The sequence below is a fragment of the Mastigoproctus giganteus genome, chromosome 6, assembly GCF_048544385.1.
Source record: "Mastigoproctus giganteus isolate SK-2022 chromosome 6, ASM4854438v1, whole genome shotgun sequence".
NCBI classification, from domain to species: Eukaryota; Metazoa; Arthropoda; class Arachnida; order Uropygi; family Thelyphonidae; genus Mastigoproctus; species Mastigoproctus giganteus.
The window spans coordinates 1,262,825-1,275,995 of record NC_143580.1 but is presented as its reverse complement, the minus strand read 5'-3'; the positions used below and the strand labels follow the sequence as shown (position 1 = coordinate 1,275,995).

Sequence of the window (13,171 nt, the reverse complement as noted above, 5' to 3'; positions counted from 1 at the left end):
CTGCCCACCTGGCTATGGAGGCGCTCCCTGCATCTGTGTTCTTCATAGTTTTCGCAGTCATACATATTATGCTGCCAAGTTTCCAGTTCCCCACAGATGGAAGTGGACTCTTCTGTTATCCCAAGTGCATTGAGTTTTTCCTTAAATGGGCCATGGCCCGTCAGTAAAAAGGTTGTATTTAACCCTGGGTAGAGCTATGATGGTGCTTTTATGTACATCTTTGCAACTATCGGTATAATCGTCGTGTTATTTGTCTTTTGGTGGATGTCTCCCATCTGTGTTGCCACATATGCAACAGGTAAGCCACGATTCCTTGCTTCTCTGTTTTTCGGTTGCTGATTAGGTCCAGGGTAAGGTGGCTAGCATGTCCTTTGAGAGTAGATACATCAGCCCACAGCTTCTCACCTCAAGGTCAGTAGTAGGACCCGAAGGGCGTGAGTGCTCACTGTTTTGCATGCTCTCGTGATAGTTAACAGCATGTTTCGTTGGATGGCGTCCAATAGTCTTCTACTGGCCACGGTTTCCGCTTTCTTGAAACAAATTGGCGATCCATAGGTGATCGCTGAGATGAATATTGTTTTGAAGTGCAGGGATTGGGTTTTTCTGTTGAGTCCCCAGTCCCTGTAAAATACTCTTACTACGAGTGCGGTGTAGTTCCGCAGTTTCCCTCTTAGATAGGTCAGATGGGGTGTAAAGGATAAGTTTCCATCGAGGATAATACCTAGATATTTTATTTGCTTTGTTAATTTAATGTTGGTTCCTGCTATTTTTATTTTCGGTGGTCGTCTGATGTCTAAGGAACCTCTTAGAAGGACTGAGCTTGTATCTTGGTTGGTGACAGTTTAAGCATATGTGTTTTCGCCCAGTTTTGAAGGGTTTGTAGTGCTTCATTAGCCTGTGCTTCAAGTCCCGTTCTAGAGTTCGCTTCCACTGTTAGGATCAGTTCATCTGCAAAGGCCTGACTGGTCACGTTGCCAAGGTCCAGGGCCATGAATTCATCAAACACTCACGTTCCACAGCAGCAGCCCCAGGACAGATGCCTGCGGGCAGCCCTTGCGGACGTTCTAAGCACTCTTCGGAAGATTGTGACAACGTTAATTTTCCTATCCGTCAGATATGCCCGAACACTGTTGTACAAGTCATACTGAGGGACTGATTTCTAGACTGACCTCGGAGTCAGTCTAGAAATCAGTGAGATCGATCTTACCAGAAAATTGAAGACGTATGGAAGCAGTAGTATGCTGCGCCGAATCAGAGGAAAGTTCCAGGGTTTGTATTAGGTTGTTCGCTTCCACAGCAGCTGAGAGGTGGAAGGACATCCACCAGGTGAAAGTCTTCAGATCGGCTGAACGTACAAACAAAATTATCTCACACTGCACGAAAGAAATCTCTCGAGAAGATGCAAAAGATTACTCCTGCGTGATAGTACAGTAGTTTCAACATTTTTGTCACTTGTTTGCAGAAGTCTTGCTACGAATTCCATCGGGAGAATTCTTAAAAAAGGGAGGCAGGTAGGTTTTCAATATAGGCCATATTAACCAACTAGGTGGAGAGAGAGAGTGCAGTTTTCCTGTTAAGTCATCCAGGTGTTTTTGCCCACACAAAATGCAAATCAGCGTAAACCATGACAATACTGGCGTAGAACCTGATGCCCTGTAAAACAGCTAATAATAGCAATTACTGTCAAAGAATGAGCTTCCAAATGTTGTTTGTTGTTGTATTAGAAGTTTAGGAGCATCAGCGACTAAGGCCATATTGCTCCGTGTATACTCTCTCTAAATTGCACGTGTTCTGAGGTAGATTTTCTGTTTGCTGGACGAAAAAACCCGAGTTTCCGAGAGAACAACCATGCTGCCGTCGCCTGAGAACGACTAACTCAGCCACGTGTTGAAAAAGCCACGTCCGCTTTCTAGTCAGACCGCTATAGCGTTGATCTTCTTCGTACAATGCAAATCAGCCCATTTTGTAAAATCTTGATTTCGTTGTGATTGTAACTGAAAGTCAGTGTGTGTTAAATTATTAAATTAAATTAAATTGGCGCAAGCTTGCACACAACACAAATGAAGCCACATTTGTTCATTTATTTCTTTATTTCGGTAACTGTTTTACAAAAATGTTCAAGCGACATAACAGAGTGACGCAGTGGCGTTTCTTCTGAAAAAGGTAGAGAGAGCACCTACAAATGTGAGATCGAAACCCGGTTGTAACCAGTAGAAAACAGTGAGTGCTACAAGTAGTTCTTCGTATAATTCGTGATTTGCTCGGAATCTCCAGTCCACGAATGAAATGTGCAGTTCTGCGGGATGAAAAGAAAAAAAATCACAATTCCGTTACTTTTATGCGCTGATGGAGGTGGCGCTTCCTGCTGGACTGCAGCTGGCAATCGGTACTAAAATGTAAATTAAAAAGGGGAAAAATACTGTAATAAAGAAATGGAAAGTTTTAGTACAGTGGTGTTCAAGCACCAAGGTTATCACGTGGTAAAATGAACTGGCTGACCAGTTCTTTGGTCTGGTGGGTGGGTTCGCTGCAATGTCTGGGCGTGGTTTCCGCGACTCTTCACGGAGAAGCAGAAACGAGGCTGGCTAACTGAATGCAGTGCTGGATCTGATTTCTTCCACTTTCGGGACCATTCCAACCATTCCTTATGGAACTCGAGTTTCGAAACAACCCGGGAAATTAAAATAAGGACGTTGCAGCAGCGCCCTCTGGGAACACTCGCCTATTCTTAATGGCGCGTCGATGATGTCAATGTGTGTGTTTGGCTCGACCCTTACGAAGAAAATTCCGCTTAAAATACCTCCTGAGATCCTTGCCAACCTATTAGAGTGTGTGTGTGTGTGTGTGTGTGTGTGTGTGTGTGTGTGTGTGTGTGTGTGTGTGTGTGTGTGTATATACTGATTAACGTTTGTCCTTGCCGCAGCAGGCTCCCGAACAGCACGTAAGACCGTTGGCTGTAGTTCCAACAATGTCCACCAGGTAGCTCGTCAACGCAGTTGTGGGGAATCCGGTTCTTGTCCATTGTCCACCGACACGCTGCTTATTAATGGTACCTCGGCACTTTGTACCTACAGGCAGAAAAAAAAAATGTCAAGAAGGAAGTCTTCTTCTGGCCATCTCTTCTTAATACTTGCATTTAAAATTATACAATTCGTATTGTAAAGGCTAAGTACTTCATCGCATTTTTGATTCTTCCATAAATTAATGGGAAATTCTCCATAATTTCCCATTTTAATTTTAATATCCATAAAATAATTTTTGAGGAAAGCTTAGGGTTTAAAAGAACATAAAAATATTGAGTTAAAGCTCTGTAGGAGTGCAGCCATCCCCATCATAGAAATTCATGAAATGTAAATGTACCCGAATCCAAGACACTAAAATGCAAAAGGTCCTGATGGGTTTGGTCGTTTAAAAAACATTTTTTTGAGAGTTCCTTTTAGTTGATTGGCAACAGAGGTTTCTTAGAAGTAATATAGGTCACAGCAGGACCGCCATTACGCAGAAAAATGCCTAAGAAAATAAAATTATCTTTCCATACTAATCATAGATGATCTTGGTTTAACTCCATCAGAGTTAGTTCGTTAGAGTAGAAACTGTAGAAGACACGGTTTTGATTTGGTCGGAGGTAATTCTGAAAACGGGATTGCGGCAGAATAGAGATCAATGAGGCAGACTCGCTGCGTGAAAGTGTCACAGCAAACTTCTGATTTCTTACTACGGTCTCGCTTCTGAACGAAGAAATGGTCACATTTGGTCACAATTTGACTGCAGAGCATTTTATCACAAACCGGAGAATTCCGAAGGTCGTCCAAAGAGTACCGGTCGCATTTTTGTCTTCCCAAAAATTTATCTCAAAGAAAAGTGAAAATTAATAATTAGCGGCAGCATTAGTTACTTGTGCAGTGACGAAACTACCATATTACAGGTTCGCACAGCGGGAGGGCCAAGAGGTCACAGGGCTGGACGGCTCTGATATGGTATGGTTTTCAAAAAGCACAGAAGCTCCAGAATTTATAGTTTCACCACTGATCTTTCATTGGCTCGAAAAGAGCCAAGGAACAGAAGGAAAATTGAATGGACTTGTACTTTTAGTTAGATCAATCCTTGGACACCACACTCAAGAAGCAAAATTAACACCTCGAGTAATCATCTCACGGGTTCTCACAGTCCAAGATTTTCGCAACATCATCATCACTGAGGTTTTAGAAACATGACATGCAGTTAACTCAATACAACTTAGATCGGGCTGTGGATCGTAATTTCGCCTATCGCATCCATTCTGACCATGACGCCCTAATAGAAGAGATGCACTCGCTTCGCTACTGACGGAAATCTACCTGTTAAAATCACAGTTAGAAGACATTGAAACTCACTTAGTTTTGGAATCTCAGTAACTTCGAAACTCTCCTAAATCTACAGAACTCACCAGGAGTCGACATAACGAAAACAGGTCTCAAGATGATTTTGAGATTATAAAACTGAACCAGGATCTTAATGAGTACACTCCCAATGGGGGCCCTTTTCAAACAATAGAAGAATGCTACTCACCTCAGTCCATTAGGATAGAAATCCCAGTCCCCTCTTAACATTTTCTCAGGACGCCTAACCACTAGGCACTAGAGAACCAATTTTCCAAACACGCAAAACAGTGAATCACACCTCATTGTCACCGCACTTCCAAGCCAGCAACAGTCCACACTGGACGCATTCGGCCAACTGGCACAAGAAAACAACCCAACAACTAACATTAGTCAAAGCGCACATAGACGAAGCTTTCAGAGTCAGCCTCCAGATAACCACCAGAATAACAATCGAGGTGGCCCTTTCAGTCCTTCCCACCAAAAGACATATGCCAAGGTAGTACAGATGCACCCGGAAAAGCAGGTAAGGTTAACCTCATGGTGGTAATTAAACCTCTCTCCTCTCTTGTTAGGCAGTTAAACTCGCAATCAGTCGGTATGGTTCAGTTGCCAAATAGTGTGAATTGCATATCATTTGGTAACGGTACTAAGGCCTCTAAAGGGGCATATGATGCACGACCTCTCTTGCCTCCTTTTCATGTAGTCGCAATGAGAACAGCCGCTACAACTCTGGCTCTATAACCGATACACAACACCCTACCAACAGCAGGTGCGATATGATGTCAGGCGCACCAGTGCCCTCTCGAATAAAGCCAATGATCTCAAGACCCGTCCGGCAAACTAAAGCCATCTTTGTTTCCCGAATCGACCTTCAGTCTACTCCAGACGAAATTAGGTCAAAATTCTTGTGACTCAAGAATATAACCGTAAGAGTCGCCCTACTGAAGAGGACAAATCAAAATCAAATTATTATATTAGGGCCACTCATTATTTCTAATATATACCCATATATGTATTTTGTCTGTAAATTGCGTGTGTCTCTGGTCGATTTGCTTGTTTTCCTGGACGAAAACATCCCAGTTTCTGGGGGGAAACCTTGCTATCTACGCCTGAGACCGACTAACTCAGCCACGGAGTGAAAAAAGTCCATTAAAGTTCCTCACGTCATCGACGGGATTCGAACCCGACTGAAGAGGACAGCCACGTATGCTTTTTTTTTTCTTTGGTAGTTGTTGGCGCATCGGCTTCTGTGACCATAGTGCACCTCCCAAGGTTTTTTGCAGTACTTTGATCCAAGCCCGAGACGGGATTCGAACCCGCGACCTTTGGGAGCCACGTATGCGTCCTTCAACATGATTTGTGATGCAAAAGATATTAATAATGTTGTCACTCTCAGCAGTCCATTTTATCACAACGGCCCTTTGAAAATAAAACCACCACGTTATGCATTTCCCAGTAAACAAACCATAAACTCGCAAGAATGACGCCACAGGCATGAAACTGAGCCGTCACAGAATATCCATGCCCCATAAGTTATGTCCCTCATGCCCCATAAGTTATGTCCCTCCATGCCCCTCCTGTGCGTCCCTAATCTACAATTGATAAATAACGTAGTAGATTGGCTTCTCAACAAACTACAAGTGTCAGCCACTCATATAATATGTGGAGATTTCAACCTTCCATCACAGCTCAATAACCTGCTGGATACCATGTTAAATAGGCTGCAGCCATGTTCCATCTCTCTTATCAATGACAAACCCACAAGAGGTGAAAATAGACTACACCTGATGCTGTCGTCCAGTAAATGTCTAATTGAATCACCAGAAACGTTCTTTCTATCTGATCACAGTCCAATCGCTATTCTCATAATGTTACCATTTACTGACTTCAATGTTAAGGACAAATGCAAGAGCCAGCTTGTGACTTCGCCAGCCTTTCTGGACCCGAATAAATGCTTATTTGCTGCTAATTGCATCCAATGGAATTTTCTACTCACATGTGACACCTTACTCGCAACATTTCTTTTAACCAGTTGGATCAACTCTGTTGCAGAATTTGCGGCTTCCAAACTTGTAAGGATCTCATCAAGATCGAGAGCCTGGTGAAACTCGAGCCTAACTGCCCTGTTTAAATTAAAGCAAACTCTGCACACAAAATGGAAACTGTCAAACAGTACACAAGACAGAATTAATTACTCATTAGCCAGAGCAAGATTTAATCCGGAAACATCTAAGGCAATCAACCGGTAATCGAAAGATACACTTGACAAGGGAAACCTACCCCGATGGAGGCATAGGAATGACACAAGTCAGCGAATTGACGGTCAAGCTTGGATGGACCACATAAGTAGATTCTCCAACACACATCATCAGCCACAAGACGTAGAGTTTCAGTGGGGTCCATTGGTCGATAATGAGCTGGAGTCGGTCATGATCACAAAAGAGGCGCTGATGCAGAGTATTAACTCCCCGAAGGCCACTAAGACAGCTGGAGTCGACCGAGTCGCTCACTTCATGCTAAAATGTCTGAGCCCATATCTAATTGAACCACTGCAAGCTATTTATAATTCTATCGTTGCTAATAGAGTTTTCCCGGAAAAGTGGAATAAGTATGCCGTAATCCCTATGCCAAATATTACTAACCCCAGCCTCATGGAGCACTATAGGACTATATCGATGGCGCCTCCGTAGCCAGGTGGGCAGGAGCAGCAGTGCGTAGCACATGCTTCTTGATTAGACCGCGGTTCGAACCCGTGAGCCACCAAATACGGAGGATGCGGAAAGGTCAGGGAATGACCCTGACCTTTTACTGGCCATATTACTCTGGGGCATATCCCCGAAGTAATATGGCCTTAGTTGCTAATGCTCCTAAAAACCAAATAACAAATAACAGCCTATATCGACAGCCTCCACACTCTTGAAAATACTGGAGAAAGCTCTTCTGCCAAAATTGACACAACGGATCCTGGCCAGTCAGCCTCAAGAAATCCATTTTGCAATATCGAACAGATGCAGATGATATAAAACTCCTCACACCGATTTCTCCATATGATGATCTTTTCGTGACAACAGGATCAATTAATAATACATTCACGGAAATTGAAAACTACCTCAACCAGTTAGGATTAAAAATAAACCCAGAAAAATCTGAATTTATGATATTCTCTTTAAAGAAAACGCCTTCTTATATTCAGCCAATTCTCCTATTCTCATTGTCAATAAGCATAGACAGAGAGAGAGACAGAGAGAGAGAAAATCTTCATTGCAACTAAATAAATACAATGTACATATATAGATTTAAGTGAAGTTGTAATTGTCCCATCACGGCCAACGGCAAGGGGCATACTGATCTCGGGGTTGTGTTTGATCCTAAGCTCTGCTTCAGTTACCACATAAACAAGCTCCTCACCCTAGCAGCTCGAATCTGATGGATTGCCAAACAGCATGTACATTATATCAATGAAGTCAGAACTACTAGAAAATATATATAAACTACATCATACTCTCCGCTTTTATATGCTGCAGAGGTATGGGCATCAGCTGCCACTAGCACAATTAGGCCACTTTTTCCTGCTGAGTTTTGGCTTTTAAAATGGGCCATAAACAAATGTAAACTTCCTCCACATCTAAGGACTGAAATGGCCAGTTTGATTCAAATTCACAGGCTCCCCCATGCTGATTAGGGTGAAACGTTTTACAAAGACTATCAAAATGATGGTTGGCGCGAAGTCGGCACCATCATTGTGGGGCCTGTGCTCATGGACAGTCCCTCAGCCTTCTCAATAGACTGAAGTCGACTCCAACTCTATGCCCACATCTCAGCCGTCTCTACCTATCTGATAGGTTCCTGACTTTTCAGCTACTTTCATTTGCCCAAGCCTTCGATGATGACCTTAATAAATTCTCTTCTGATAGGGAATACATACGTCGCATCCTTGAATTGTAGTTCCCTGTCCCTGATCGTTCTCCTCGAAGTTCGTCTTAATGCCGCAATCCAACATTACCACCTGATATTAGCATTAGCATTAGTAGAGGCATACGATGCAAGAAAGCAAGCATGCAGCATCAGCCAAAAAAAAACTCATTTCACCCGCCCGTTCGTTTCAAATACCTCTCCAGCTCAGCCTTAAATTTATTTAGGCTATTAGCTTCCACAACAAAAGATGGAAGCCTATTCCACCAATCAACTACCCGCTGACTAAAGGCATATTTTCGCACATCGATTCTACAAAACTATCTTTCCTCAATTTGAATCTGTGCCCCCTCAGGTTCTTAGTCTGAGCAAGAGGAAGAATCTCATCAGCGTTCAGCTTGCTCAACCCATTTAAGACCTTATACACCTCAATAATATCACCTCACAGGTGCCTACTCTCCAGACGCTGCAATTTGCAGAACTTAAGCTTTCTTCGTAAGAGCACTCCTTTGTTCCCCTCGCCAATCTTGTTGCCTTCTTTGTACTCGTTCTAGCAACTCCACATCCTTCCTAAAATGAGGCCTCCAGACCTGTACACAGTACTGTAGGTGTGGCCTGATCATTGCCTTGTATAATCACCTCCCTGTCCCTGCTAGCAAAATTCCTATACAAATTTGTATATCATTGACAAGACTCCGTGACCTGCCCTGGCAGCCCGTCTCCACTACTCAGTGAACTTCATATATGACTGCACGATTACCACCAGGTCTTTTTCACTTTCCACTTCCCTGAGTGTAGTACCACACAGTTGGTACGTTTCTCTTCGGTTATCACTACCCATATGCAGTACTTTGCATATGCAATGTTGCAACTTCAGTTGCCCCTTCTCAGCCCATTTTCCCAACTTATCTAGATCCAGTTGGAGTAGCATACTGTCTTTACTGCCGTTAATAATCCTGCCAATCCTTGTATCATCTGCAAACTTGGATATTAAACTTGATATACCTTCATCAATATTACTGATAAATACTGAAAACAACAATGGGCCTGACACCCAACCCTGGGGAACCCGACAAACAACATTAGTCCACGAAGAGAAGTGTCCATTGATTACAACTCTGTCTTCTTCCTCTGAACAACCGCGATGTGGTTTGCTGAGGCTACTGTCGCTTAAAAGTTGCGCGAGTTTTTGAAGTGCGTGTACTGAATTGAGTGCTTCTCTGAACAAGTTTCTACGGTGTTTTGTAGTTGTTGTTATTCTGAGCAACTTGCACGTGAACTGTCAGGACAGAAATGCAGTGTGAATTTAATGAATCTATATTTTCTATTTGTTTATATTGTTTTTTATGTAAATCCCCAGGCATTTACATAAAAAACTTTTATGTAAATGCCTTTTATGTAAATTTACTGCCTTGAAGGGAATTTGTCAGTCACCATTGCACCACCTTATTTAGTACGGATTAGATGCACAATCTATAGTCTGTTCTCAAGCGTACCATTTCTTGTGCACACAGATATTCTGGGCAGGTTCGATCTTTAACAATGTTTAGAATCGCGTTTTCTAGCTTGACAATTAGCACAAGCAAGCAAGAGGACCAGCCTTGGCAGGACAGTTATTGATCACATACTCCTTCTGAAATCAATGACTACATGGCTCACTCACGGGTGATATACACTAGTGTTCAAAAAAGTGTATCACTTTCTTTGAACACCAGTGTATTACATTAATGACTAGCTTCTTTGAACAGAAAGTGTATTACATTAATGACTAGCATCACTAATAGAAATATAAACCAAAGATATTTATTAATAATTAAGGCAAAGGTAAGTAATATTTGACAGGTGCTCTCAAAATATTCCAAAATGAGCATTTGCAACCTTTATACAACAGTTTTGGTAAACACGACAATTACGGCTGAAATATTATCAGAAGCCCTCAATTTGATTCAGTTTATCATTTGAAATGGAAAACAAAATGAAAAGGTGCAAACCAATATTTAGTTGGACCGCCTCTGGCCCTGATGACAGCAACACACCGTCGAGGCATTGACAAGGTCAATTTCTCAAGAAAATCAAGTGATAGTTCGTGGTTCCAAACACCAATTATGAAGTTCACGAAGGGTCTTTGGTTTCTTTCTATCAACTGCAGATTCCACGCGATGCCAACAGTTCTCTATAGGATTCAGGTCCGAGCTGTTTCCTGGCCAGCTATCAGTTGTAATGGACCGTTCTTCCAACCTTTTTTTCACCTGTAAGAAATGTAAACACATTACTGTCCAACTTCTAATGCAGAAATGAAGCTAAAGTAACTACAGAAGTGCCTACTTACACTTTTCGCCCCCCCCCCCATGACAAGGAGCAGAGTCGTCCTGAAAAATGCAGTTACTTGGCAGGTTGAAATGGTCTCTAATACTTGGCAGCAGTTTGCCTTCCAATATAGCCAGGTATCCACTGGCATTTACGGAACCTTTTATAAACTGCAGGTGATACGAAATGCACCCCATATCATTTGGGGTGCTGGTAGGGAATTAAACAGTAGACACCATACAGTCTGGATGGTATTCTTCACCACGTCTACGGCGGGGAATCGTTTGTCTCCCATCAGAGCCATGCAGATTGAATTTCTTCTCATCCGAGAAAATAACTGACTTCCACTGCTCGGGGGTGGGTTCATTTGACATGCTCCTTCCTCACACCAAATTAATCGGGCCTTTTTCATTTTTTGTGTGAGGAGGGGGGCCTCTTCTTAGGACGACAAGTCCATTTTTGAAGAGAAGAGGCGTCTTCTGACTGTTACTGCATTTGCTGCCACTCTTGTATGTTCTTCCCATTCTCTTTTCAGCTCAGACGAAGAAGCTTTATGGTTTTTAAGGCATAAGCGCTTCAAAACGCCTGTTTTGGCGTAGGGACTGGTTTTCGTCCGGTTCCTTTTTTCCTATCAGCAGAACCAGCAGTGTTGTTGAGTTTCGAAAGAAACCTACTCAATGTCGACTGATTACAAAACACTCTTTAAGCAATATGATGGGAAGAACGTCATTCCTCACGTAAAGCAACTCTTGCTTCGTGGCGTCAACTGCACGCAACTGGCCATCCTGATGACTGCAACTCTTGCAGAGCGTGCTTGTATAGCCGAAAGTAACAGCTGATGCAATATTACGTCATCAGCTATGCGTGACAATCATATCTGATGCAATCTGTAAGAAATATTGCCGTATATATTATTCGGACGATAATTACAATTTTAAGGGGTGTTGCACTTTCTTTGAACACCAGTGTATATTTGAGTAATGTGGCCAAAGCTCAGGCATGTAAAACTCTTTGTTTTAACGACAAATGAACGGTATTAATGGGACGTTCAACCTAGATAAAGACTCAGCAGGTTTATAGTAATTTTATAGAATCTAGGGGACAGTCCTAAAATTCAGTGAAAATCCTAAAGAAACAAATGAAGAAGATGTACTCCTTTTTGTGGAAAAATTCTTCTCCATCATTTCTAAATAATGTTTTCTTTTTGCCTCAGCTTCGCCGACATTCCTTATATTTTCGTTTCACAAGGATCAGAAAAGGCATCCTTCTGATTGAAGCCCAACACTTTATGGTGGATGGAGAAGCAGAACTCTGTGCAGTTCTTCGATCGGTTTCCTAGTCTGCACGGAGTTTCCAAATAATAATCTCGCCAAGAAGCGAGATTATTAAAGCTCATAGAGGCAAATTAGCATTTTTTTAATAAATATCCAAGTCCAATTTTAATCTTCGCTCGGATTTGTGGATTTACTTCTTACTTTTAACAGAAATCCATCTCTCATCGAAAAGAGGTTCCGTCTACTGCTCCAAACAACTTCTTGAAATGCAGTTCTGATTTTTTCCACCGGGGATTCTTGGGTCTTCGTCCACTCACTAATTGTATATTAAAAATTTAACATGAAAATGTTTAAATAAAAATATTAAAAAATGTTTCAATAAAAATATTAAAAAATAGTTAGACGAATAGTGCTTTGGTACATGTGACTCGCAACTCTATTTAATGCATAGATGGTCGCCTTAAAAGGAGGTGACAAACTGAACAAGGTGGTGGCATTGCGAAAGTCCATATTCCTGGGAGTTGTAAAAGGTTGAGTTACGTGTTCCCGTTTACAATTAAACGAGAAGACGCAGATGAAAAATTTCCTCGTTCAACTTCAGCATGTTTCATTTTTCGAAAGTGGAAATCTTAAAAATGGAATTTATTAATTTCGGAAAGTCGGGAACTTTTACCATCTTGATTTTGTCGCTTTTTGCTGGGGATCGTCTTCACCAACACTTTCCTGCAATAAAAAATTGCGTTTCCTATAAGATTCGTCCCATCAAATACTTTCGGGAGGTGCTTATTCTTCAAGAAACAGGCAGGAAACAGAAATAGGACTCTTGTCCACTAAAAAGAACGAAATGTCCACCGAATGTGTAAATTCTGCTCAATAGAAACTTAGAGCACAATTAAGAAGAAAAATCTTTATTGTACACTAAAGATACATAATTCATAAGCATTTAAAGGAATTTATGCGTTGAAAATAAAAGAGCGGAGGAAAATTTCTGAGTACGTATCTGAATCCGATTCAGAATTTTCGTTCAAGTTTTTGAACACTGCGCATCACAGTTCGCAGAAACTTCACGCTGAATACGCAATTAGTTAAAAAATGGGACGTTACGTAGTTATGGATATGAGGCGTAATAAGCGGCACTAAAATCTACCACCTCTATATGAAGCTGCTCAATGGAAATATTACAAAGTTAAACGGATACGCCTCAACAAAAACAGTTTGGCCTCGTTTCGAGAAGTCACTGCTGTGCTTCGTCAGCCCTGTTAGAGTGGCCGACTGAACAGACTAGAATAGACTGCTTCGTCAGCCCTGTTAGAGTGG

At 41.9% G+C, this 13,171-nt stretch overlaps 1 protein-coding gene across 1 annotated transcript in view; it reads right to left on the bottom strand.

The window, feature by feature from the left end:
- Positions 1-2,874: 2,874 nt before the first annotated feature.
- The window catches only part of LOC150083786 (uncharacterized), a 61,866-nt gene continuing 51,569 nt past the window's right edge, over positions 2,875-13,171 (bottom strand). Inside the window, exon 6 of the mRNA XM_090375789.1 lies at positions 2,875-3,068. Within this exon, the coding sequence (XP_090231915.1) occupies positions 2,988-3,068 (81 nt within the window). The 3' untranslated portion in view covers positions 2,875-2,987. The remainder of the gene's footprint in view (positions 3,069-13,171) is intronic.